This window comes from Homalodisca vitripennis, chromosome 8 (genome assembly GCF_021130785.1).
Source record: "Homalodisca vitripennis isolate AUS2020 chromosome 8, UT_GWSS_2.1, whole genome shotgun sequence".
NCBI classification, from domain to species: domain Eukaryota; kingdom Metazoa; phylum Arthropoda; class Insecta; order Hemiptera; family Cicadellidae; genus Homalodisca; species Homalodisca vitripennis.
The window spans coordinates 13,064,595-13,092,525 of record NC_060214.1 but is presented as its reverse complement, the minus strand read 5'-3'; the positions used below and the strand labels follow the sequence as shown (position 1 = coordinate 13,092,525).

At 35.5% G+C, this 27,931-nt stretch overlaps 2 protein-coding genes across 2 annotated transcripts in view; both read left to right on the top strand.

The window, feature by feature from the left end:
* Positions 1-27,931, top strand: part of LOC124367311 (G protein-coupled receptor kinase 1) — a 305,442-nt gene that overhangs the window by 24,773 nt on the left and 252,738 nt on the right. The window lies entirely within an intron of this gene.
* Positions 36-27,427, top strand: LOC124367312 (transmembrane protein 17-like). Its single transcript, XM_046824039.1, is given in 6 exon segments — positions 36-286; positions 3,839-3,879; positions 3,881-3,943; positions 16,954-17,067; positions 22,140-22,396; positions 27,251-27,427. Coding segments are annotated over 5 exon segments (543 nt in total). The 5' UTR covers positions 36-189; the 3' UTR covers positions 22,368-22,396; positions 27,251-27,427.

The following is a 27,931-nucleotide window of genomic DNA, read 5'->3' as shown; positions in this document are numbered from 1 at the left end:
TGAAGTAAAATGATAAGTTATTGTATTTGTTTATAGCATTTACTGGTACTGTTTAAAAAAAATGCTTTACAGTTTAATTATACTAACATAAAAATTTCAATATCACAGTTTCCTTGTAAATTGCAAAATCACCATTACAGACCTCAATAGGCCTAAAATTGTGATAAATTAATACATAACAAGAACAAAATGTTGAAGCAAACAGTGTCTACAGTTTCAGAACATATATTTCCAGGAATTGGATATTCATTTGGTAGCAATTCTAGCTTGCCACAAGTTAAAGAAAGTAAGTGATTTATTTGTGTGTACAAGCATTGTTTAAAAAACGTAATTTTTTCTTATAATACTAAATTTTAGTTTACTTAGTGTATACAAGGAATTATACAACTCAAAGAGTACTTTCTGTTGTTTACAGTTTGATAAATATTAGGCCTATGCCTATTTGTATTTCATTTCATTTATTTATTTCCACGGCAATCGCCACTTTTACAATACCATTACATAGTAAAATAACATAACAATATAGAATAAGAGTGCAACAAGCGAATACAACAACTGATACAATTGGATAACAATAACTTGATAACGACTAAATCAATAGATAACAATAATTCAATAACAACAACAGGTAACCATTTGACAATATAACAAGAAAAGTTTGGAGATTTAAGATGCACAGAGAGTCAAGCAAAACAGGGTTGATTAAACAAGATCAACAAGAACAGGTACATGAAATAATCAATAAATATGTATTAATATTAGAGCCAGTCTGTTTTATACTAGTGTCCAGTTTTAGGAGTAAAATAGTGCAAATCAAAACAAATTAAATTGAGAAGCCTGAGCCCTTATAATTGTGGTTCACAGCAGTCTATATTAGGGCTTCTGCCCTATTAAGATAAGAGTTTTAGATTGCTTGAGGAACAAATTAACGCATCCTTTAATGGTGCTTGAAATATTTTCCCTCCGAAGATATTTGGTTTTTCAGAGTGAGCCAATGTTGAATTGAAAAAAAAAATTCAGTATGGTATGAGTGTGCATTGTTATATTCTTAATATTGTAACTTGTTGCAGAAACTCATATAGGTACCATAGATTATATTTACTTAGACATAGAATTAACTGTAAATTTCAAATTATGATCAATATGTACTGCAATGAGATTGGGGTGGTACAAGCTCAACATGTGAAAAGTTTTTGAGATTTAAATATAAGCCACCCCAAAGGATACAACATGACTATATGTGACATGCAACTGTGTGGTTGATACTTCATGTCACACTATTTTTTAGTTTTGAGAAATTAAAAAATTAGTTAGCTAAAAGGCTCTTAAATCTTGACCAGCATCCATTATTACAAAAAGTAATACGTTTAGGTGACTTATTTTTTTATTTAAGTGTCATTCTTTATTTTGGATGATTGATTTAGATTTGGAAGATTTCTTGATTTCGTTACCCATTGGTATGCTAGTTTCATCATCTTGACTGTGTGGGATTACAATCTTTTGGTAATGACTTTAATATTGTGGATTTAAAACATTTATTGAAGTCTGTGATGTTGTGTTTTTGCAGCATGTGAGGGACTGGTTTGTCTTTGTAACCTACTTTGACATCTTGTCTGTGACCATTTGCTCTTAGGATATTGGTTGTGAGGTCTATATATTGTGCAGGACAATGTTGGTAAGTGATATGTTCTGAAGAATAAGTGTTGTGTCCTTTTATTTTATTAAACACCTTTGTTGATGAGAATATTACGGTGTTAGTAATTTGGATTATAGAACATGTTTTGCATATTTAGTTATATCATGGGGAAGAACCATGGGTTGTGTTGTGATTGTTTTTAGTAATAGTTGTGTTAGGATCAGATATTTTGGGATTGACAAATTCAAAGTGACAGTGGGAGCAGATGTTAGAAAATCCGTTGTGTTGTAAAATTTTGAATCTTTTAATACAGAATTCAGTTGTTGTGGGTCTTTGTTAAATGTTGGACAGACAAGAAATGATAAGTTTTGGGTTTTCTAGAGGTGTTGTTAGATTGGGCAAGGTGGATTTGGTTCCAGACTAAGTTCCGTGGATATCACCACTTACAAAAGCATCAATGATGGTGTTGTTAAAAGTGTTCAATTCATTGTCATTGGAACATATACGCTATCCTATTACTGCTTGACTAAATGGGATGGATCTTTTGGTGTTGTTAGGGTGAGAACTATTGATGTGAAGGTGTTGTAGGTAGTTTATTGGTTTGAAATAAATTCCAGTCTGTAATAGACCATTTTCACATGGGAGGTTAAGCTGCTTGTTTAGACAAGCCTGCTCAAGCTTGCCCATTCAGATATTGGTGTAAGGTGAAGAATTAATATGTAATTTAATAGAGACAAATTAAAAACTCCAAAGTAAAGTATGATTTATTACCATGAAACAATGTTTTAAATAAATGCAGTTCACAAACACTATTTTTGTTGTAAAAGTACAGTATAAAATGGACTCTATTTGTGATTCTATTTCTGAAAGAAGTATATTTTGTCATATTCTCCAATGTTTTTATCTAACACTCTTGATGGAGGATTCAGACTTTGTTCCATTTGGGTTCTTAATACTAACTTTTAAGCAAACACCTTTGGAAGCAAACAGGCAAACTATGTGAACAAATTCAAGCAATTAATTTAGGTTCAATAGTTACGTAGCGATACGTCAAAACCATACCTACAATCCTCTGTAGTGGTGCATAAAACTGCAGAAACTCCCCCCCCCCACCAGGGCGTTACATAATTTAGGGACAGCCTTCTCTAAACCAAGTTTCAAGATTTTAGTACCTTTCTATCAAGAGTTACTACACAGACGGTTAAAAGGGCACATAATAGACTTTCCTTTGACCCTATAACCCCAAAATCAATAGCAATCACCTTTGTACCTAGAGGAACCTAAGTACAAAGTTTCACATTTCTAGTTTGCCATTTATACATTCATTAACTTGTAGAGTGTTCAAAGCTAAATTGATTGATTTATCAACAACTGTATCCTAATTGATCTTTTTATACTCATAATATGACTTTTCATACATCAATGTTCCAACATGGTCAGTCATCAATTGAAACCATTTTGTTCATAGAAAGCACAGAAGCTCAGATGGTAGTAATTATACATTTTTTGCAAATTTTAAGATTTTTCTATTTATTTTTATTGGTGTTATGGATTTCAGCGAGGCATATTATCATATTATCGATGTTCTATTTTTTAAAAGATATAAAATCCAAAGATATTTAACTCATTTTAAACTTTTTTTAGTTATTTACGCTTGACTAAAGGTGTCAAAAACTTATTTAAATAATGATTATTGCAATCCAGAGTCTGTAACATGAATGTTCATAGTAGAGTAGCAGGTTCATAAATGTACACACTCAGTTTGTCTCTGTAAAGGACACAAAGAAGAGAGCTGTTTTTTTTTACTAGAGTTCAGAGGTTCATTTGCTTGCTCCATAGTGATTTATTATTACCATTATAACTTCCTGCATGATTGACATGTATATTATTGTACATTCTATAAGCAATAGATTTTTTTTAATTGAATGCTACTAGTAATAAACACACTAATTTCCAATGCAGATTTGTATTTTATGGAGTTGCGTGAAGATGAAATCTTTGATTTCAAAGGCCATGCATGTAATAAGTGTTTACATTGGAAAATTTTATACTTATTATTAGTTACATTGAATGTATATCTTTGTTACTCATTAGATGCAAATATAGGTAAATATATTGTTTTTTTACCTTTAGGGCATATTGAGCAAAATATGCTTGGGCAATAACTAATATATTTGCTACAGAATGTAAACTGTGTTTCAGAACATGAGGCGATCAGTAATTTCCCATTGCAAATGGCGTTGTTTTTTCAATGTTGCTTTTTTCCCCGTGTGGCTCGTTACCATCATAGTGATGCTACCGTTGAAGGTAAGTTACTCCATATGGTAAAAATTAACAATCCTGAATGTAATACTAGTTATAGATTCAATTCTCAAATTAGCAATCGTATAAAAGGCTGATTCTGTACGAATGTTGAGTTTAGCTCCAGTTTATCTTCTTCTTAGTGCAGCATCTGGAATCTGACGCTGTCACAGACTTGACTCCTGGAATCTGGAATCATGTTCGTCTGAAGAGATCCAAAAAAAAGTCGGCAACGAAGAAGCTCAGATATGTCTCTGGCAAAACGATGTAAAGAGTTCATTTAAATTCTTTGTCACCACCTTTTAATGGATCTTTTCAGATGAACACAAACCCAGATTCCTTGAGTCAAGTCTGTGACAGCTTCAGATCCCAGACACCGCAAAAAGAGGGTTAAACTCAACATTCATGTAAAAGAGGATTAAAAAAGGTCCAACATACTCAAAAATTAAATACTATAAAAAATATTGAACAAAAATTTAAATATAAATTTTTCCTAAATATAATAAAACATTTAATGTCATTTAATTGAAAAATGATTTTTGTTAAATAACGATATTAAGTGCTTGCATTTTAGTCAAGTGTAATTTTCAATATTTAGTTTTTAGTCTTTTATATTCTGAGGCCTGTAACATGCTTTCTACTTGATTTAGTATATGTTCCCAAATGAGCCTGATCACCTCATTAGAATATCTAGTTAAAGAGCTAGCCTTTAACGTTTGGACGAAATACTCAAGCCTGGAAGTGTTGCATTTTGCCTAACCTACCATAAGGGCGCAGGAGAAATTCATTTTAGCGAGTGAAGGACATCGGCTACTGCTAACAGTAGATCAACAGCTGTTTACCGGTAGGGCAGGCTGTTGATAGTGATATTGACATTGGTAGATTGATAGCGGCATCCCTGTTTAGACATGCTTACCAGTAAGGAACATTCTAGTGGCTTCTGGGCATTGATGATACGACATCGGACACTAGATGAACCCTCTACACTACGGTGGATTACTTTGGTTTTCAGAAGAACATTTTAGAGGTAAGCAGGTGTCCTTATTAATAATATGTATAATCATGGACAGAATATCCATTACCGATTTTATAAATTCAAGCCCCAACCATAATTAAAGTATCAGTAATATTTTGAGTAAAGGGTCGATTGGCCGTAGTAGGCGGAAGCGTCACCTCGTGGCGTTGCCGAAAATATTTTCATGTCTGGAAAAGATAACTATATATTCACAAAATATATCCCAATAATTTCATAAAGGTGAAAAAAATTCATTTATATAATAGAATTGTTGATTTCTGTATGTAAATTATTAATGATTATGTACGTTGCCTTGTTAATTATGGATGTTATAATATTTTCCCATTGTGGCCTAAGCAATTTAAAGCCCAATAAATATTAGATAATTTTATCTTGATCGCCAAAATGTAGAAAAGATAGTTTCTGTTCATATAATTTTATTATTTTACTGAAAGCCTCCCATTACTTCATGTAACTGCCCTACTTCAGTAGGTTAAAAATAATTCATCATGGTTGTAATAATTCATTTTACTTCTAGTATAAAATCCATTTCAAATGTTATAAAGAAATCATAATGAATACAATTAATCAGTCATGATAATTACAAAAATGTTTGTCTAACCTAATTAATTATATAGTAATTACAAATAAATAAATAAAACTAAATCTGTTTTATGTTTAGTATACATGCCATCTAAATTAGTAGTATACAATAGCACTCTTATTTAACAATACATTTAAAGTATAGTCATGTCCAAGTACAGTGTGCAACTTAGGTAAATGCTCAGATGAAAGTAGACATATAGTTCACTACTTGTTTCAAATATAGAGAACTTTCATTAAGTTATCATTGGTTGAGATAAATTAATTAAGTAATTTTAGTTATACGATCGTTGTAACAGGAGGATTAGGAACCTATTCAGAGTTGTTGTGTTAATGTAATGTATTTAACGGTTGTCGTACAGTAGATGTTAAACAAGATAAACTATAAAACCACTTTGAATGAAAGCTTAATTAATTAAATAATTATTAATGCTAATTTGATTAAACCAATTTATAATTTTTATGTCTTGTAAATCAATGTCGTCATGTCACAAGGCTATGTGTCACCATGAAAAATATTTGTAAATAATAATTTATTGTGTATTCTAAGCTTATTTTCTATGTCACTAAATTTAAAGTTTGCTCGCTCAGTAACATAGTAATTTCCTCTAAAATAATATATATACCTATATTATCTTTAGTATCTAGTATTGGTATTGCACTGTGCAATGTGTGATTGATTAGTATTTTAATAATACTGTTTCTTTGAAAATAATTAATAATACAGGCAGTAATAGTGCTAAACTTAGTAAATACTAAAAGCAATTTAGTCCAAAAGCACTCCATTTTTAGTCACAAAACTATTTCCGCTCTGATACTTGTACCTTTTAGTAACTGTAATTGATGTTGCAATCCCGTAAAGATGCTGTGACTGTTACTTATAAAATATGTATTTTACTGTTGTCTTGAATTATTATTCGTTATGGTGCTTTCGTTATTGTATTTAATATTCAGTGTAGTTAAAAACTTTGAATACGTTGTGTTGTAAGTAATTTAACGAGCTGGGCTATCATCTTTTTACATTGTGCAGGGTTTTATTCCCTGGAGTCTGATCGTGGCTGCTGGACTGAGGATAATCTGTTAGTCCCACTGTTGCTGCGCTCTCCGAGTTGCTGTTGCCGGCACCCGCCTGTTTGTCTGCCGTGCCGTACCGACCGACACTGCCGTACCGCACATCCGGTTCACCCGCGGTCGTGTGCTTCCTCTCGGTTCGGTCGACTTCGTTGAAGTTATCGGGCGTGGACTTGTCGTCTTCTGGTGAGTGACTTACAAATTTTTTGGTGATCTCTCAGGTTATACTGTATTCCTCTTCGAGACGGGGACCATTCCTCTCGATATACCTCTCGGAGGATACTCAGCGCCTGGGACTCCACAAATAAGAGTTGCATCAATTATTACTCTTTTACTGTCTTTAGGTAGTTAAGTTGGTTTATGTTAAATGTTTAATTATATATCTGTATTGTAAGAAGGGTTTAATTATCTTAAGGTATCTTATCTAAGTCTGTGTGGTTATATCAGTAATAGTCTTGGTTATATATATGGAGTTGTTTTTTTGTTTCACTGTAGCGCAGATTAGAGGCAATACTGTCTGTAACTGTTATAAAATGATATAGGATACGTTTTTGCCCTTTACGGGAATTATTGCAATAAACTCGAGTCTGTAAAGTTCTGTAGTCTTGCGTTTTCCCGTCTTCACAGCTTAAATTTATAGTTATATTAATATAGTTGGAGTCACACCAAACATTTTCCTAGTTACTAAATTTATAAATATATTCGTATTCTCACAATTAAATTTAACTTTTATTGTAAACGGTTCATCGACCTTTGGTAATTCTCTTGGGTCCCTACACCTGCTTACCCTGGTGAAGTCCCGGAACCTGGAAAGGACTGGTTCCTTGTTACAGTCCCTGGAGTCTCCTTCCAAAACAAGGTGGCGCCCCAAAATAAATATTGAACATTTTTCGTCGTTGTTGTGGACTTCGCCTAGGACTTGGAACAACTTATCCCCCCTTTCCCCTGAGCTAGCCAGCATCAGTAACAGAGACTGGTGTGGACTGTTACAAATGGCGCCCGAACGTGGGGCCTGTGTTCCTTTTTAAATAGTGTAGAAATTAGAGTGTTTTAAGAAAACGTGTCCGGAACTTTGAAGACATCCGTTAGATATTTTGAGGATAGCTTGGGAATTATGTTTTGATCCAAGTACTGAAATTTAAAAGTAACTTACTTCTTTAAAGATTCTTTATATGATGTTTTGAACTCTTTTGGAAATAATTGTGTTGAATTTTATGTACGTGTCTGTGATGTAAAAATTTGTTTGTTTGTGTCCTTCATCGTTTTGGCTATTGTTTATGAACATTTTTGAACTGGGTGGATGAACTTGTCTGTTTCGCTGTTTAACTTGGTTTCTTGCATCACGATGAGTGCGTACCACTTAAGAAAATCTGAGGTGGAATATGAACTGAAAATCAGGGGTGTTTCTTCAGAAGGTTCGGCAGGAGAGTTAAGGAAGCGCTTGTCACATTGTCTATCTACGAATGTTCCAGCGGATGCGGTAGTTGTAAATAATTTGGATGTGGAGACGGAATTAGAAGAGTGTGAGGCTAAGTTGTCTGACTTGTCATCTTTGGTTTCTGATTATGATGGAAATCGCACGGACAATGAGTTCCAACGGCTTTCTGCAAGGTTGTGGCATCTGTACTACCGTGTTGAGAGAATTCCTGATACAGCCTCTACTGATATTGAACCGGGACAGCGGAAATCTGAGTTGCTTGTGAAAACAAAAACTTTTATTGATTCTTTTATCAGTATGGTCCCTCAGAACATTCCTTCTACCTACCAGGACTCATCAAGATTAACACAGGAGACTACGAAATCTGTTGAGACATCTGAGGTTGGAAAAATCATTGCCTCAGCTGATATGAATGTTCGAAAAACACAATATCTTCCATTAGGCCTACTTCCCGAGACAGCGATAGATCAAAGCAGGGCTGGGTATTCAACTGATCAAGTTCCTTTTCAGGAGTCTCGTGATGTCAGTAGTAGATCTCGAAGCAAGTCAGTTCCTGTGTATAAATGGGGTGTACAGTTTGACAACTCATCAGGGCAGAGTATTGGAGCATTTTTAGAAAGAGTCGAGGAGCTCAGGAGAGCTAGAGGAGTTACACCTCAGGAGTTGTTTAATTCTGCAGTGGACCTATTCAGTGGTTCTGCACTGATTTGGTATAGATCAACTCAGTCAAGAATTTCATCTTGGGAGGAGCTATGCAAAGAAATGCGTATTGTATTCCAGGCCCCTGATTATGACTTTCAGTTACAACAGGAAATTTTTACTAGAGTGCAAGGGGATAACGAGTCCATAGATCTGTTTATTGCTGCCATGGAAGGTCTGTATGGTAGGTTGGCTTCCAGTGTTCCAGAACCAACCAGGCTTAAGTTAATAATGCACAATCTACATCCTCAACTTCAGGACCGTCTGGCCTTATTTGACATAAAGTCTTTGGAGGATCTTCGATGTTTAGGAAGAAAAGCGGAAGCGGGCCGTTTAAGATCTCTTCGTAGACCACCTCCACACCAAAATGTAGCTTTGGAACCAGATTTAGCGTATTTTGAGCCTCATAGGAAACGATCTCTTCCACTTGTAAAAGTCGCAAGCGCCCAGTTCAGAAATTCCTCACCCACTTCTTCTGTTTCTTGTTGGAATTGCGGAGAATCTGGCCACAGATTTTCTAATTGTCGTAAAGAACGTAAACGTTTTTGTTTTGGCTGTGGTGCTCCTGAGATGTTGAAGACTAACTGTCCCAAGTGTGGGCCAAAAAACGGGCAGCGCAGGGAGTCAAGTGCACCAAAGTAACTGACTCCCTGAACATTGGTTTTGCTAATTTCGAGACTAAACATTCAAATTTAGACTGCAGGCCTGTATCCTATGTACTTGACCGCTCTGTGAGCGACCCAAGACCTTATCTAACCGTCCGAGTGTTTGGAAAAGAAATCAAGGCTTTGTTGGATTCCGGTGCATCCCAAACAATTTTGGGGAAAGAAGGTCTATGGATATTAGACAAATTTCCGGCTAGACTACGTAGCAGTGATGGCAGATGTGTTGAGACAGCTGATTCAAAGCGACATAAAGTTGATGGCATTCTTAATCTTCCTATTACATTGAAAGGAAAAACGGAAACTTTGAATGTTTTAGTGGTTTCTTCGCTGCAGCAAGCTTTGATTCTGGGTATTGATTTTTGGGACTGTATGCACATTGTAGCTGATGTTCATCACCAGAAATGGGATTTTGCCCCGAAAAATTCCCGAGTCCATTGCTGTTCTATTGAGGGTATCAAATCAGAGGAGCATTTGACGCATGAAGAAAAACTAAAACTTCATAATTTGATCGACCAACATTTCCAGGATGAACTTAATACTCTAGGACGTACAGACAAAGTGAAGCACGTGATAGATACTGGTAATGCTCCTGCAATTAAGCAGCGATACTACCCAATATCTCCCGCTCGACAGAAATTAGTGGATGAGGAGCTAGATAGAATGTTAGAGCTTGGAGTCATCGAGCCTTCACATAGTGAATGGTCTTCACCAATCCTTCTCCTAGATAAGCCAGATGGTACCAAAAGGTTTTGTGTAGATTTTCGGAGAGTCAATATGGTGACCAAGAAGGATGCTTACCCACTCCCCCACGTTACTAGTATTCTCGACCGGCTTAGAGACGCCCGGTATCTTTCAAGTTTGGATATAAAGAGCGCATATTGGCAAATTCCATTGGATCCTGCCAGTAAGGAGAAAACCGCGTTTACTATTCCTGGACGGGGTTTGTTTCAATTTGTAACCATGCCTTTTGGATTGAGTAACGCTCCAGCTACTTGGCAGCGATTTGTTGATGGTGTCTTGGGACCAGATTTGGAGCCTCATGTGTTTGTTTACCTTGATGATGTGATTGTGGTTACGTCCAATTTTCAGAAGCATATCGAGGTACTGTCAGAGATTTTTCGTAGAATTAAGGCCGCAAAATTGACTCTTAACAGAGAGAAGTGCAAATTCTGTATTCCAGAGCTACGGTATCTAGGCTATATGGTAAGCGAGAAAGGACTCCGTGTGGACCCTGATAAGGTCAAGGCTATTGTGGACATTCCTGTTCCGCGCAATCAAAAAGAGGTGAGACGCTTTTGCGGCACTGCGTCATGGTATCGACGTTTTATACCAGATTTTGCGACAAGACTCTATCCTTTGACCTCTCTGATCAAGAAACGGAAATCATTTGAATGGACTCAGGAAGCTCAAGAGGCTTTCCAGGAGATTAAGTCATGTTTAGTTACCGCCCCTATTCTGTCATGCCCAGACTTCACCAAGCCATTCACAATTTCGTGTGACGCTTCAGGAATTGGTTTAGGTGCAGTTTTGAGTCAGTCAGATGAGAGAGGTGAAGTTGTTATTGCGTATGGTAGTCGGACACTTTCACAGCAAGAACAAAAGTACTCAGCCACTGAACGAGAGTGCTTAGCCGTCATTTGGGCAGTTGAACGGTATAGACCATACATTGAAGGCACTAAATTTACCGTAATCACGGACCATCATAGTCTTCTGTGGTTGAATAACCTTAAAGACCCTCAAGGACGCTTGGCAAGGTGGGCTCTTCGTTTACAAGTATATGACTTCCAATTGGTCCATCGGAAAGGAAAGGAAAATGTTGTTCCCGATTTGCTGTCTCGTTCTACAGGTTTGAATATGGAAAATACGGCGACTTGTGCAACGATAATTCCAGTAGATATTAGCGATCGGTGGTATCTTAACCTGAGGAAAAAGGTGATTAAGAACCCTGCGGCCTACAGCCAGTGGAGTGTTCAAGAGAACCAGCTGTGGAAGAAGATTGATGACCTATCAGCCTTATCTACAGAAGAATCCAAGTGGAAATTGGTATTACCCAAGGATATTCGACGTCGAGCTATAGAAGAATGCCATGATGCCCCAACCTCAGGACATCAGGGAGTTTTGAAGACGTACAAGAGAATGCAGCAGAAATATTATTGGCCAAAAATGAGGAAGGATGTGGCGTCGTATATTTCAAAATGTAAAATTTGTCAAAGTACAAAATATGATAACCAAAAACCGGCAGGGTTAATGGGAGAATATCGTGGGATGCAAGAACCGTGGAAGATGATTTCGGCAGATTTGATGGGCCCTTTTCCCCGTTCGCTAAAAGGAAATAAGTATCTTCTCGTTGTCACTGATTCATTTACAAAGTTTGCTGTGTTGAAACCTTTAAGAGCTGCTACCGCCGCGTCAGTTGCCAGACATTTAGAGGAAGATGTCTTTTTAGTTTTTGGAGTGCCAAAATATATAATATGTGACAACGGTTCCGAATTTATCGGGAGTCCAGTCAAGAAACTTGCACAGCAGTATAAGGTGAAAATCCTGTTTAATGCTAGTCGCCATCCCCAAGCCAATCCTACGGAGAGAACCAATAAGACAGTTATCACTATGATTCGGGCTTATGTAGGAGACCATCATAGGAATTGGGACCAGAATATAGCTCAATTGGGATTTGCTCTGAGATCTTCAGTCCATGAGTCTACTGGTTATACCCCAAATCTTCTCGTCTTTGGACGTGAACTCACGGTTGCTGGCTCCGGATTTGATGTTCTACAATCTGAGGACCAACTGCCTTCGGTTGGAGATTGCCAAGAGTACAGTGATAAACTGAAAGAACTTCAGGCGATACATCGAGAAGTGTCTGAGAAGCTGAAAGAGGTGCACCGTACCAATGCCCGTCACTACAATCTTAGAAGACGCCCCCAGACCTACCGAATTAATAGCCTAGTATGGAAGAAGAACTTTTCTCAGTCTGATGCGGTTAACTTCATTTCTGCCAAATTAACACCAAGATTTGTAGGCCCATATGTCATTGCACAAAAGATTTCTCCTTTGGTTTACAATCTGCAAGATCTTCACGGAAAGTCCATCGGCAATTGGCATGTAGCCGACCTTAAGCCCTACAACAACTAGTTCGGAGAAAATTTGGGAAATTTTCTTCTGGTGGGGGGGTATTTGTAACATGCTTTCTACTTGATTTAGTATATGTTCCCAAATGAGCCTGATCACCTCATTAGAATATCTAGTTAAAGAGCTAGCCTTTAACGTTTGGACGAAATACTCAAGCCTGGAAGTGTTGCATTTTGCCTAACCTACCATAAGGGCGCAGGAGAAATTCATTTTAGCGAGTGAAGGACATCGGCTACTGCTAACAGTAGATCAACAGCTGTTTACCGGTAGGGCAGGCTGTTGATAGTGATATTGACATTGGTAGATTGATAGCGGCATCCCTGTTTAGACATGCTTACCAGTAAGGAACATTCTAGTGGCTTCTGGGCATTGATGATACGACATCGGACACTAGATGAACCCTCTACACTACGGTGGATTACTTTGGTTTTCAGAAGAACATTTTAGAGGTAAGCAGGTGTCCTTATTAATAATATGTATAATCATGGACAGAATATCCATTACCGATTTTATAAATTCAAGCCCCAACCATAATTAAAGTATCAGTAATATTTTGAGTAAAGGGTCGATTGGCCGTAGTAGGCGGAAGCGTCACCTCGTGGCGTTGCCGAAAATATTTTCATGTCTGGAAAAGATAACTATATATTCACAAAATATATCCCAATAATTTCATAAAGGTGAAAAAAATTCATTTATATAATAGAATTGTTGATTTCTGTATGTAAATTATTAATGATTATGTACGTTGCCTTGTTAATTATGGATGTTATAATATTTTCCCATTGTGGCCTAAGCAATTTAAAGCCCAATAAATATTAGATAATTTTATCTTGATCGCCAAAATGTAGAAAAGATAGTTTCTGTTCATATAATTTTATTATTTTACTGAAAGCCTCCCATTACTTCATGTAACTGCCCTACTTCAGTAGGTTAAAAATAATTCATCATGGTTGTAATAATTCATTTTACTTCTAGTATAAAATCCATTTCAAATGTTATAAAGAAATCATAATGAATACAATTAATCAGTCATGATAATTACAAAAATGTTTGTCTAACCTAATTAATTATATAGTAATTACAAATAAATAAATAAAACTAAATCTGTTTTATGTTTAGTATACATGCCATCTAAATTAGTAGTATACAATAGCACTCTTATTTAACAATACATTTAAAGTATAGTCATGTCCAAGTACAGTGTGCAACTTAGGTAAATGCTCAGATGAAAGTAGACATATAGTTCACTACTTGTTTCAAATATAGAGAACTTTCATTAAGTTATCATTGGTTGAGATAAATTAATTAAGTAATTTTAGTTATACGATCGTTGTAACAGGAGGATTAGGAACCTATTCAGAGTTGTTGTGTTAATGTAATGTATTTAACGGTTGTCGTACAGTAGATGTTAAACAAGATAAACTATAAAACCACTTTGAATGAAAGCTTAATTAATTAAATAATTATTAATGCTAATTTGATTAAACCAATTTATAATTTTTATGTCTTGTAAATCAATGTCGTCATGTCACAAGGCTATGTGTCACCATGAAAAATATTTGTAAATAATAATTTATTGTGTATTCTAAGCTTATTTTCTATGTCACTAAATTTAAAGTTTGCTCGCTCAGTAACATAGTAATTTCCTCTAAAATAATATATATACCTATATTATCTTTAGTATCTAGTATTGGTATTGCACTGTGCAATGTGTGATTGATTAGTATTTTAATAATACTGTTTCTTTGAAAATAATTAATAATACAGGCAGTAATAGTGCTAAACTTAGTAAATACTAAAAGCAATTTAGTCCAAAAGCACTCCATTTTTAGTCACAAAACTATTTCCGCTCTGATACTTGTACCTTTTAGTAACTGTAATTGATGTTGCAATCCCGTAAAGATGCTGTGACTGTTACTTATAAAATATGTATTTTACTGTTGTCTTGAATTATTATTCGTTATGGTGCTTTCGTTATTGTATTTAATATTCAGTGTAGTTAAAAACTTTGAATACGTTGTGTTGTAAGTAATTTAACGAGCTGGGCTATCATCTTTTTACATTGTGCAGGGTTTTATTCCCTGGAGTCTGATCGTGGCTGCTGGACTGAGGATAATCTGTTAGTCCCACTGTTGCTGCGCTCTCCGAGTTGCTGTTGCCGGCACCCGCCTGTTTGTCTGCCGTGCCGTACCGACCGACACTGCCGTACCGCACATCCGGTTCACCCGCGGTCGTGTGCTTCCTCTCGGTTCGGTCGACTTCGTTGAAGTTATCGGGCGTGGACTTGTCGTCTTCTGGTGAGTGACTTACAAATTTTTTGGTGATCTCTCAGGTTATACTGTATTCCTCTTCGAGACGGGGACCATTCCTCTCGATATACCTCTCGGAGGATACTCAGCGCCTGGGACTCCACAAATAAGAGTTGCATCAATTATTACTCTTTTACTGTCTTTAGGTAGTTAAGTTGGTTTATGTTAAATGTTTAATTATATATCTGTATTGTAAGAAGGGTTTAATTATCTTAAGGTATCTTATCTAAGTCTGTGTGGTTATATCAGTAATAGTCTTGGTTATATATATGGAGTTGTTTTTTTGTTTCACTGTAGCGCAGATTAGAGGCAATACTGTCTGTAACTGTTATAAAATGATATAGGATACGTTTTTGCCCTTTACGGGAATTATTGCAATAAACTCGAGTCTGTAAAGTTCTGTAGTCTTGCGTTTTCCCGTCTTCACAGCTTAAATTTATAGTTATATTAATATAGTTGGAGTCACACCAAACATTTTCCTAGTTACTAAATTTATAAATATATTCGTATTCTCACAATTAAATTTAACTTTTATTGTAAAACGGTTCATCGACCTTTGGTAATTCTCTTGGGTCCCTACACCTGCTTACCCTGGTGAAGTCCCGGAACCTGGAAAGGACTGGTTCCTTGTTACAGTCCCTGGAGTCTCCTTCCAAAACAAGGTGGCGCCCCAAAATAAATATTGAACATTTTTCGTCGTTGTTGTGGACTTCGCCTAGGACTTGGAACAACTTATCCCCCCTTTCCCCTGAGCTAGCCAGCATCAGTAACAGAGACTGGTGTGGACTGTTACAGGCCTTTCATCTGTATATATTCGAATAAAGTAAAAAAGTCATACACATTTTTGTAATATTGAACAGTGTGATATTATTTGTGCCATTTCACATGCAACTGTTTTTGTATATTTAGATTGTATACAAGGAGTTTATTTTCTCCTTTTATACATTAAATTTTGAAATTGGTTATATTCAATCACAAAAAGAAATTTGTCAGAGAAATGGATTATAGAAATGGAAATATAGTAGAAGCAGAAGGAATATTCTTTGCTTTCCTACACTTTTGAAATTATAACATGACTTACAATCAATCATGTTTAAAGCAGAACGTGGGGATAATAGGGAAAAATATGGACCCGTTTGGATGTTTAAAAATAAGTATGAAACTAAGAGCTTGTAGATTCTCTCTTAGAAACTCCCCAAACGAAGAAGAAACTAAAGGGAAATGTCTTTGATTCAATTATACATCATATTGTACTATATTGTTGATCAAAATTATGAAATCCTAAGGGGTAATCAATTCTGACTTTAAAAAAACTAATTGTAAGCAGAACATTTTACAGCTTTGGACAAGTTGTTGCTGTCCTACCAGGAGTGAACCTAGAGGGTGGACATTGCGGATGAATCCCTCAAATCAAATTTGAAACAAACTCCTGTACAGTAATTATTTAGCATACATGCATGAGTTAACACCTTCAACGCTAGTTTATACGTATAAGTACCATGATGCGTTAGCTAGTAGGAGTATAAATAAATATATATATATATTTAGTTTTCAGTAACATTTGCTAGTGTATATTGTTCTTGGTAATACAAACTAACAATATACAGAGTGTTTCAATAATATGCTAACAAATTTTAGAACACGATTTATCATGCTAAAACATAGAAAAAAGTTCCAATAAAACACATGTCCTAAAAAGGTTCGTTTTCAGTCTGGATGTCTGTTTGTGTTTTCGTAAAAACTCATAAAACGTTCCTTAAGCTACAGGGATTTTGCATGACTATTGTATATTATAGACCTAACACTTTGTAAAAGATGAATAAAATATCTTTTCCAGTTACAAAATGGCGGCCATTTCAAAATTTGGATGCTAGATTTTGTAAAAACCATAGTGGATACCACAAAATTATAAGAATCACAAAAAACCAGCTTGTTAAGTGACACTATGTTTAACACCTCTTACATTTCCTAAAATCATTTTGAAAAACCAGCAATTATACATGTAAGTTTCATTGTTTTCAAAATGAAATTCGGAGTACACCCCAAATTCATATTTATCCTTTTTAATATATTTGTTCGGTTTACAGTACGACAAACTACCAGACTTGAACAAGGTGATATTGATTATAGCCTTGACTGCAGCTGTTCTGATTGAAATCACCAGACTGTACATGGGTTATTTAGGAAACCTCACAGGAAACGTAAGTATTTACTAATATACTTACATATATAGAAGTACGCATATAAGGGACTTGTATGTTTTTCCTAATTGTTCACTTTTTAAAGGACAAGTAGAGAAACCATAGCCGTACATTTGTTAGTACAGAGTATTGGAGATGGGTCAGGAACTACCTTGTTACGACTTTTCATAACTGGAGTGGTTATGGAAACACAACAGTGAAAAAGTAGAAGGTTCCACTGGAACCAACACAACTGTTTCCCCAGTAGAGTTCACTTCTAGCTAGTTTATACCTTCCAGTTGAACCTACAATGGGTACAGCAAAAACCGATGTCACTTAAATCTGGGCAACCTCATGGATGTCTAGGAGCGGCACATCAATAACCGCAAATGTCGAGATTCTGGGGTGCAAGGGTAGTTTGATAGGTCTAGTCTACAGTGGAAGATGACTGTTGGGATTTGGTGGGGTTCCCTAAGTGTTAAGGGCTGTTGCCAGCCTAGACATAAGGGCGTGCCGCCCATCTGCTTTGACTGGAGAGCCTGGTACAGAGCTGGCCTTTCCGTCTTTCAAGGAGATATGACTGAGATTAACCCGTTTCTGCCCAAATTATTTTTTTGTCAGATTTTTTGGTGGCCTTTGGTTATTTGCTTTATTATCAGTTATTTACTATAGTTTTAGTATGAAATATGTAAAATTTAATAATAACAATAAATTATAGCATGTCGACATATGTCGACAGTGGGCATGAACGGGTGCAGTTAGAGAATAGAGGCTAATGTAGACATTTGTCGACAGTGGGAATGAAAGGGGTGGTTTTAAAATAAGTTAAAAAATGAAATAATGATGCTTTTATTGTTCCATTACAGTATTTATGAATAGATTACATATCAGAAAGGATTGTATAAGAGATTACTTCCTCAGGAAGTATGGAAAGCCTCCGCACAAAGCACATGGCATCCAACTTGACAAGTCTTGCACCGTTTCCTTGTTGCTTTGGAACACAGTGCGCAGCGAATTTGCTTTTGAACTGTTTCTAAATGATGATCTTTTCCACTGAATCGGATTTCAGGCAACACCCTACTGGATACTGTCTGGCTTGGCCGTCCTGCAGAGGATCGATGGCTTGTGCATGTTCGCATGTACGTACGGACAATGTAGCGGGTGAATCCAAGAAGATCTAATTGTTCTTCAGCTCCTTTTGGCGTCATTCTGTATAAAATCCAAGCATTATTCATACTCACATTCAGCATGTATGCAACCATTGGCCAATACCACTTTTTGTTGCGAATATGAATACGGTAGGTAGATACATTTTCATCTAGCCTATCCACCCCACCCATATTCATATTGTACCAATTGACACAGTTTGGCTGTGGCACAACGATGTGTTTTTTATTGCTAGAGGACCAACGCTTTGCTTTCCCCTCAGGATGAACGCCTGTTGCTGTCGACGCTATAGTAAAAACACTGTTGTCCATGTATCTCACAAGTGTTATGTTGGTGTCTGTGTCAGTTATTTGATGGAAAGTACCTCTTGGTTCTTTCTTGAGATCTTGAGGTTTACGAAGAGGGGCATCCTCAACTCTGTCTACCCTTATGGTCCCTGTACCATGATATCCCCTGTTTTTTAACGCTTCAAGCAGTTTTAAAGATGTAAAGAAGTTGTCGAAAAAACAAACTATATTTTCTGTCCTGTGGGAGTTCAGATATAAGATCAATGACAACTGAGCCTCCCACACCGAGCTCAGGAATAGTTGCTCCAGTCGCTTTGCCCTGATACGGTTCCGCTTGAATAGCGTAGCCTAACCTTGTAGCTAATATCCAAACTTTATATCCGAATCGGATAGGCTTCCCATGGATATGTTGTTTCAACCCGTGCCTTCCAAAATAAGGTACCATGGATTCATCAATGGATAAGTAAATGTCACCTGGGAAGTAACGAAGCCATCGCTCGTTCAGCATGCACATAACAGAGCGAACTTTGGCAAACTTGTCATCTTTGTCTAATTTATCATTTTCACAGAAGTGAATGTTTTTCAAGATATCCTGAAAACGATTACGTGAAATTGCACGTGAAACTGCTTCATGATGTGTGTCCTCTGCCGTTTCCCAGTACATTCTGTAACGAGCCATAGTGTTGTATCCTGATAGAAAAAGAATGGCGAAAAACAGACGTATTTCATTTTTTGATGTAGAAAAGTTTATGTTTCCTTTTTCTAGGGAATATTGATTAGTGCAATAAACAATGTACTCTACGACCTCGTCATCAAAGAACATTTCAAACAGTTCTACAGGAGAATAATCATTTGACAAGAAATTCGCACGAGTAAACTCTATAGAGCTTACATCTGCAATGTCTTTTTCTTCCCATGTACGTTTTGACTTATTTCCTTTCACCTTCTTTTTTGTTCTAACATCTTTTATTTGTTTTCTTTTTTTAGTTCTGCTCTCTAACGTATTTTTACTAACTTTTCCTTGGGTTTCTTCTTCAAAAACAACATCTACGCTTACTACACTGTCATCTTCGTCCACAGGTTCCTCAAATTTCTTATCTTCTACTTGTTCCACTTCTTCTTGGTCACTTTTTTCTTCAGGTATTCCACCAATTCTTATTGTAACTAACCCATCTTCAGTTAATTTTCTTCCTATCAGCTCACCACCAGCTCTGAGTTGGTTGCCAGATAAATGATTTATGTTGCCACTATCATCGTCATCGGAATCACAGTCACTGAGGGCTGGATTATCTGGTGGCTCAATAAAAAATGTTGGATCTATAATATTTTCACTCTCTTCCAATATATTAGCGATGTCAGCTACCGTCAACCTAAAAAAACAATTTGTTGTAATGGACATCGACCCTTACCGCTGGTGCTCACTGTCGACATTTGTCGACATCAATATTTATGATTGTAAAATCGATACCCTAAAACAATATTTTACACGTTCAACACAGTAATACGTCATACACATATCTTATATCACTATAAATAGCGTACGGTAAATAATATTATTATTTACAAGGTTGTAATACACTTACCTGTCTATCAGTGACATAGTGAGGCTGAGAGTCAATCAGTAGAGTTGTTGACACAAAAGCACCAAACTAGCCACTGCCGCGGCGCATCAACTGCTAGTTCAGAGATACCAACATAACAGCGGGATATTATCGTAAGAGTCCTAGACAATCAAAATTTCCCACAAAAAAATATTAAGTTGCATGTCGACAAATGTCGACAGTGGGAAGAAACGGGTTAATGCAAGAAATGCTTCTTCATGGATCTCAACAGGAGGTGACTCCTACCCCAACCGTACCATTCATAATACCCTGTCACTCCGGAAGCAGCGGTAAAGTCCTTTAGGACTCAGTGCAATTTCTCAGCTTTTAGTCCTAAGGGAACAAAACTCGACCGTTACAACTGATTCTGGACTGGTACTGAAATGATGAGATAACCGTGACACTATACATTGTAACTAATCCAAATTTGCTATTCTTATTATCCCCTCTTTGTTTCTTCTTCCAATTCTATTGGTTTGTTATCACCAGGGATTTCAGCACATTAAGTCTGTTACAATAGTTTTTATTCATCTCTAGTTTATAAGGTGTTTTAATTTTCTGCACATTAATATATTTAATGTACTGTATTTGATGTAATTTGTAACACTGAATCCAAATTAAACTACACATATGTTGCAATAAAAATATTTTAATTTTCTTGTGTTTGTAAAATTTGTTAGAATTTTAACTACAGATTTAGTGCTTGGTATGTTCTTTACCTTAGTCACATTTTGCAATAAAAAAACTCAGATACACAAAACACAGCGAAATGTAATGAAATGATCATGTGCATGATTATTGCAACGGTTGTATGTCTGAAATGGCTCATCAAACCTCTACAGAATACAGGTATTGGTTCATCTGTCTTCTATATAGAACTTATCTAAATGTAATTTGTTATGTTTTTTTTCATTGACATTTAACAAAAAATTAACAATTTTAAAAAATGGTAACATTATATTTCCAACTAAACTAAACTGAATTTATTCATTCATTATGTAATTGCCACAAAAACGGTGCACTGTTGCCAGTATAACTTCTACCATTTACATCAAGAATGCTCATGTCAAAAATACCATTTTGGAGAAGGTTCCCACACTGTTCACGAATATGCCTAAGTGTTTGTATTGATAACGAATGTTCGGCAAAGTGGTAGAGACTTCATGAATACAAGACTGGAATATAAATTAAACTATTTTGAGTCAAATGGGATTTGGTCGGTTTCGTTCTTGGAGTGGTTTGTGTGGCAGTATAAAAGGAAGCAAATTTTTGTTGAATTTGAAGAGAAACTCCCACACTCTTCGTGAATTAACGACATACCATTTGTCAATGTGGGTCTCACAGCAAGCACAAAAATATAAACAAAATGCTTTTTTCATCTCATATAACACAAATATATACACATGTTTCTGCTCTTAATCAAAGAATTCATTTACCACCATTTTCTCTTCCTCCTTCTTCTTTTTCTGTGTTCATACAAAAGTGAAAGTTGAGAGAATATTACAACTACAGCAACAACTATACTAACAAAATCATCAGAGTCATCCATGTTTGATAATGAGAACAATTATTTCAAATTTTCACTAAAAGTTCATTCATTGTTCTGGGTTATGTTCGTAAATAGTTTGGAAGGGCTATGAATTAAAATTGTTTTAAATCAGTATTGAAACCAAATGTTTGACTGAAAATTTGTCTCCTTTAAACGGTAGTATTACGTTTTTAGGAGGGGGAAAATTTTCAGTCAACCGTTTCAAACATTTAGGATGTGCTGGAATTGCAGAAACATTCGTGAATAGCTTGGGACCTGCATTAAAGATTTATTACAATTTGATTGTTTATTTGCACATTGATATTAGCTCGGTGGTGGCTGGAAAAATTAGAAAAGTCAAAGGAAACCTTACTGCACCATGTTTGGGCTAAGAATGCCCCTCAGGCACCTTTCTAGCTGATGTATGCCAAGGGAATAATTGATAACTTTTACTAGTATGAGGATTTTCAGAAAATAAGAATGTTTGTGTAATATTGAATTGTTTACCAGATCCCTGGCCTGGCAGGATTCTGGATGTTGTCACTCTTGCTGCAGACACCACTACAGCTGTTACTACTTCTGCCGGCACTAAGGCCTGGCGTGGTGGAGCTGGTCTCACAGGCCGTCATGTGCTGTCTACTCACAGTCCAACTGTTCTCGGGGTTCCTGGCTCTCTCCGACTTGGCCCGACATTCCTCCGCACGGTTCCACGTTTCCCAGTTCCTCTCCGAGAGATGAGCTACGACTGGGTATAGTCGAGAATAATGGTACACTCTTAAATCTTGAAAACACTTTTGAAACGTTAAGTGGTATATAAAATGAAAGACTAATTTTAAATATCATAGCTTTGTATTATGTAATAATAGAGGACACTGATAGTTTTAACACTTTCACTGCCACCTCCTAATTTTAACAACTTTCTTATACTGCCGCCCATTTTAATGATTTCAAAATAAATTCATTTTTCAACGAATTGTAAGAAAACGATGGGATTTAAATTTTTTTTTAAAGCTTCTTCTTCCTCTTTCTACATAAATGCTCATGCGTAAATATTTTAAAACAGAGTCTTGTTTTAAAACTTAAAAAATAATGTTTTGGTAAAAAATAAAATGTTGGCCAAAAACATCATTATGTACTAGTCCAACATAAATTGCAGATCGTATTGTTTTGGCGCGCGGACACCAATTAATTTACGGTCAGCGGCCGAACGAACAGCAATGGTGCGCCACATCGTATCGCTCGCTATTGTATACTCACTTCATATCTACGTTCAACTGGATTCCGGTTTATAAAAATATCTCCATCTATATTCTTAACCCGCGAGAACTCGCGCTACAAGAAGTTACGCAAGAACTTGCGTTGTTAGATCGAATCTAACATCCTCCAACCAACTAAGAATGGCTTTTTCATGGTCTTCATTCATTGCAATAATTGTAAAGTCATAAAAGAGCAATCTACGAAATATAACTCAAAAGCAAACAGAAAAACAAGAAAAATCACTAAACTGATGGATTTAAACTGGCAGTTACGCGATCACTCGCGCTGTTAGGTTGAAACTAATAACCCGCGAGGAGCGTCCACCCCACCCACCATGACACCCCACCCCAGTAACTTCTAATGTCTAAACATGATGCAATACGCAGCAGACATACCCATAGAAGCATAAATTAAGGGTTCAGTGTTGTAAGATAACAAATAAAAAAAAATGTTACATAACACAAAAATTATGTTAGATTCAATCTAATAGCGCGAGTGCTCCCGGGTTAAAAATAAAGTAATTAAATACAATATATTGTTTATGAACTATTGTAATAAATATCTCTAATAAATATCGATCCAGTTCAGACGATCATAAGTTTTCCATTTCGATCAGCTCATTTTATGACACGCAAATTATACCATAAAATGCGATACTAGTTACTATTATAATAACAGCTGAAGAATACAACCCATCAGAAGCGCTAAAAAGCAAAGAGTAAACTCATATGAATGATTTTTCAACTTCGATATACAACTGCGATCTGTAGGATATTTATATAACTTTTGAAAACTCTGAACGTAGACCGTTGTTAAACACTCTTAGTTGACAAGTAAAGACAATCGCCCAATCTATCAGACATTAATAGAACTATTTGGAGGGAAAGTTAAAAGCAGACCGCTTTTGCGACCTGAGCTCGTCATCGTGCCATTAGGCCCGGCTGCTGCGTGACGAGCCCAGCTCGTCAGTGATCCGCAATGGGTTAAACCCACGTGTTCCAGGGTCATCATCAAATTCTTTACCAGAAGGTAAAAATAATCAATAAACTATAAAATTCTGTAATAGACCAATTGTTTATAAAACACAGGAATAAAAGTTTTTATTACTATGATGCTTATATTTGTTATTTGAGTAAAAAAACAATGTCAACAAATCCATCGGTAGTAAAATCAGGATCACTATCTGTCATCTTGGAATAAATCATTACTTTTACTCTCACTTGAAAATCTGAGTAACTGTTCTAGCACTTGATTGTCTTCAACACTGTCACAATCCATTGTATTTACTCACAAAACAATCGGCGTAAACTAATATAATAGCAAGCAAAACAATAACAATGCAGACGAGGAATTAGCAGAACGACAACAAACGGCCGACGTGACGACGAGTTTGTAAACAAACCATTTTGTTCTGATATTCCAGATGACTGCCAACAACATTTTATAGATCATAATCCACAGAGTAAGAAATAAAAACATGGAAATAGCGAATGACTATCAATGCTGAAGCACAAATACGTTTAAATGCATTTTTATTACTGTAAAAGTCGGCACCATCAAAAGATGTCGGCAGTCTATAGAATTTCACATGCAACGTCAAATGACATTTTCGGCAGTGAAAGTGTTAATGTTATTTTTACATTTACATGAATGTAAGCTCTGTTATGTTTGTATTAGAACATTGTTAAATACGACAATACAAGTTAGACAATTATTGCAAGAATGTATTAATTAGGTAAAATTGTCAATATGAAAAAGGTGAATGTTTTGAACATTCTTTACTTTTTAGTAATAATTGACTTGTTACAATGGTTTTAATAAGGAATTCTGTTGAAGCTTACTCTGCCTTTTCCTAAAAATATATTACTAAAGACCATTGTTGTGCAAAGATAATTTATATTGTAAATTACAGTTTTTTGCAAGTATTGGTAAAGTGTATGAGTTTTTCAGTTCTATGTAAAAAAGGAAAGTTACCAATTTTATTTATAAAAGATGAATAAGAGATAAGATATTAATATGACTACTGATATTATGGATTTATACAGTACTTAATTGAAAATTTTAAAATAATTGTTTTCATCTTTTGAAACATAAATAAATTTATATGTATAAATATTACAAAAAAAATTACCTGTTCTTTTATTCTTTAAAATGTTTTAAGTAAACATGCAATAATCTAATTATAAATCTTAAAATTAATTCTTACTGAAATCTTAACCCTTTCAGTGCAATGCAATTTTATCAGTTCCTGTGGAAATAAAAATTATAACAATATTAATTTTTAAACAATTGGAAAACGTAATAACAAAACAAAAATACTGGCTCATATAAAATAACTTACTTGTAAATTTGTTTATAATTTAATGCAGTATTTTTGTAGCAAATTATTTATCTCTAAAAATATATTGTTTTATTTACTTTCTTACAAAAATAGTTAATTTTAGTGGAAGGAAACAAAAACATTCCTTTTTGTTGCTTTGCAACGAATAATAACTCAAGTTGCGATCATGACTGTTGTAATGCAGTGCTTATAAGCTACAAATGTTTTAACACTATGCTCAGAAAAATTGAAATGTATATGAATAATTTATTACAATATAGTAAGTATGCTAAGTAACAATTCACTACGATTTACCACATTTGTAGGATCCACCAACTATAATAACCAAAAAGAATCTACAGACACCGGTCGAATGAAACGTCAGAATTGGCAACACACCAAATGTACCAAATTGAGTCAGGGATGTAGTGAAAAACGGTTAGATTCTAACCCTTTTTTTTGCCTGAATGCTGAAAAATACAGAGTAAAGTCATACAAAAAATTTATAGTCGATATCAACGACACTGTACTTCTCGCACTAATACAGATTGTAGCTCACAGACATTCTCAGCAATGAAAAGTTCAACATTGTCATTCACATTTTTATTACTTTTATATCACAGTATATTTGCTGTATATTAACTCTAGAAGTTGCAGGTGCCGGTTATACGGTGTGGTTGGTTGCTCAAGTGGCAGTGCCGGACATCCGGCCCAATTAGGTTGCATCGTATTACATTATTTTTGGAGTATATATTGACCCATAGTGATAAAACTGGTATGTTTGCAAAGAGGAAGAATGAAACTTCTCATTAATACCGTTTTTTACTAGGTTTTATACTATTTTTAGGTACATGTCTATAATGGTGTTTTGTCTATTCACTTAAATAAAAAAAAATATGTTTTTACATTTTTGTAAATATACATAAACAGTGTGAACATTTAAAGTCATACAAACTATATATTTCTGAAAGCATCTCTCAATTTTTGATTTAGAATCATTTGAAAAATCCAAGGGAGAAACTTTACTTTTTTATTGTTTTTGGTGTGAAATACGCAGCATCATCCGTTACCTCGTTTGGAAGAGAAAAACTCCGGTTGACGTTTATAATGAGGCAAAAACTGCATACAGTGATAAAGCTATGAATCGTACAAGCGTGTTCAAGTGGTGTCACGAGTTTAAAAATGGTCGTACGTCCATGCATGATGATCAGAGGAGCGGAAGACCAACAATTTATTGTGACTGAAATTCTGGAAAAAAAATTGAAAATATGCTCCATAACGAATGCAAATTGACTGTGGATGAACTTTCTGCGATATTTCCGCAAATATCCAGATCACGAAACCATCACAGAAACCCTCGGATATCGGAAAATGTCTACGAGGTGGGTCCCAAACAGATGACAGACCAACACAAGTTGAATCAGGCAAGAGTTTTTGAGACAACTAAAAACTCCATAGAGATAAATTTTTCCACTTCATCCTTTGCAATGATGCAGTTTTTACCTTATTATAAACCTCAACCGGAGTTTTTTCCCCTCCAAACGAGATAACGGATGAAACCGTGTATTTCACACTCAGGGAGGGGGACTGGATTGACTTTTACACGAAACGTTTTCAACGCGCATCAACAGTTCTCAATGTACTGATTTGGTAGTTGTGGAGTGGAGGAATCAGGCTACACATCAGTGTAGCCAACAGGTCAAGGTTGTGAGAGCCTCAGCATATTTGCTTTCAGGGTATACCTTATAATATATCAGTTCTTATAGTTTAAGTAAAAGAAAAGGGATAAACTTTCTTGGCCTCTTTTGGATACAAGCAATTAATTTCTTTACATTTATATCTTATACATACTATACATTGCCATAACTTCTTTCTTGGAATACATGACATGTTTTCCATGGATCATGGACAAATAACTGTAATCATCGTATGATACATTACTAGGAAATGAAACAATGGAGACAAAACATGTGAAGTTATTATTATTATTATTAGTAACTATTACTATTAACTACAATACAAAACTCTATTCTTTGCAATACAGGTCAGGGATTATGTAGCTCTTGTACTTCTTCCTTGTACGCAGACCAGTGACGAGTGTAGAGCTCTCCGGGAAAGCTGTCTGACCACCAAACAGATTGTCTGTTTCTGTAACATCACAGAATTGTACTTAAGTTGAATTGTTTTTGTTGTAAATAATAAAATAAAATAAATTTGAAACATCAAAGAGGTTCTTTTTTCAACCCTTTTCATTAAAGATAAGACAACACGTCCTCACACGGCTCATCTAATCCGTACAATCGTTGACATAACAGGCTCCTCATCCTCCTTACAACCCTGGTTTTAGCGCCACATGATTTCTATTTGTTTATCCACTGAAGGAGACATTACACGGGAAGGAGTTCCAGGACAGTGACGGAGTCAAAAGATTTGTTGGAAATCATCAAACACGAAGACAGAAAGTTCTTTGCAGCTGATATAAAAAAAACGTAACCTGTTAGAACAAGAACATAAATACAGGTTGAAATTATGCTAAAAAGTAGGAAAATTCCTATATTGTAAAAATCAATAGTGTTTTCCAGATTTGTTTTTCCATTTATTGATTGCTCCTTATAAGTTTAGTTGGACACAAAATTTGTTTGATTCCATTTATAAGGCCAAATCTTCTAAATTTGTTGACCGTCTTCAGTGGAAAAATTATTTTTAACTTAACGTTTTTAGTAGT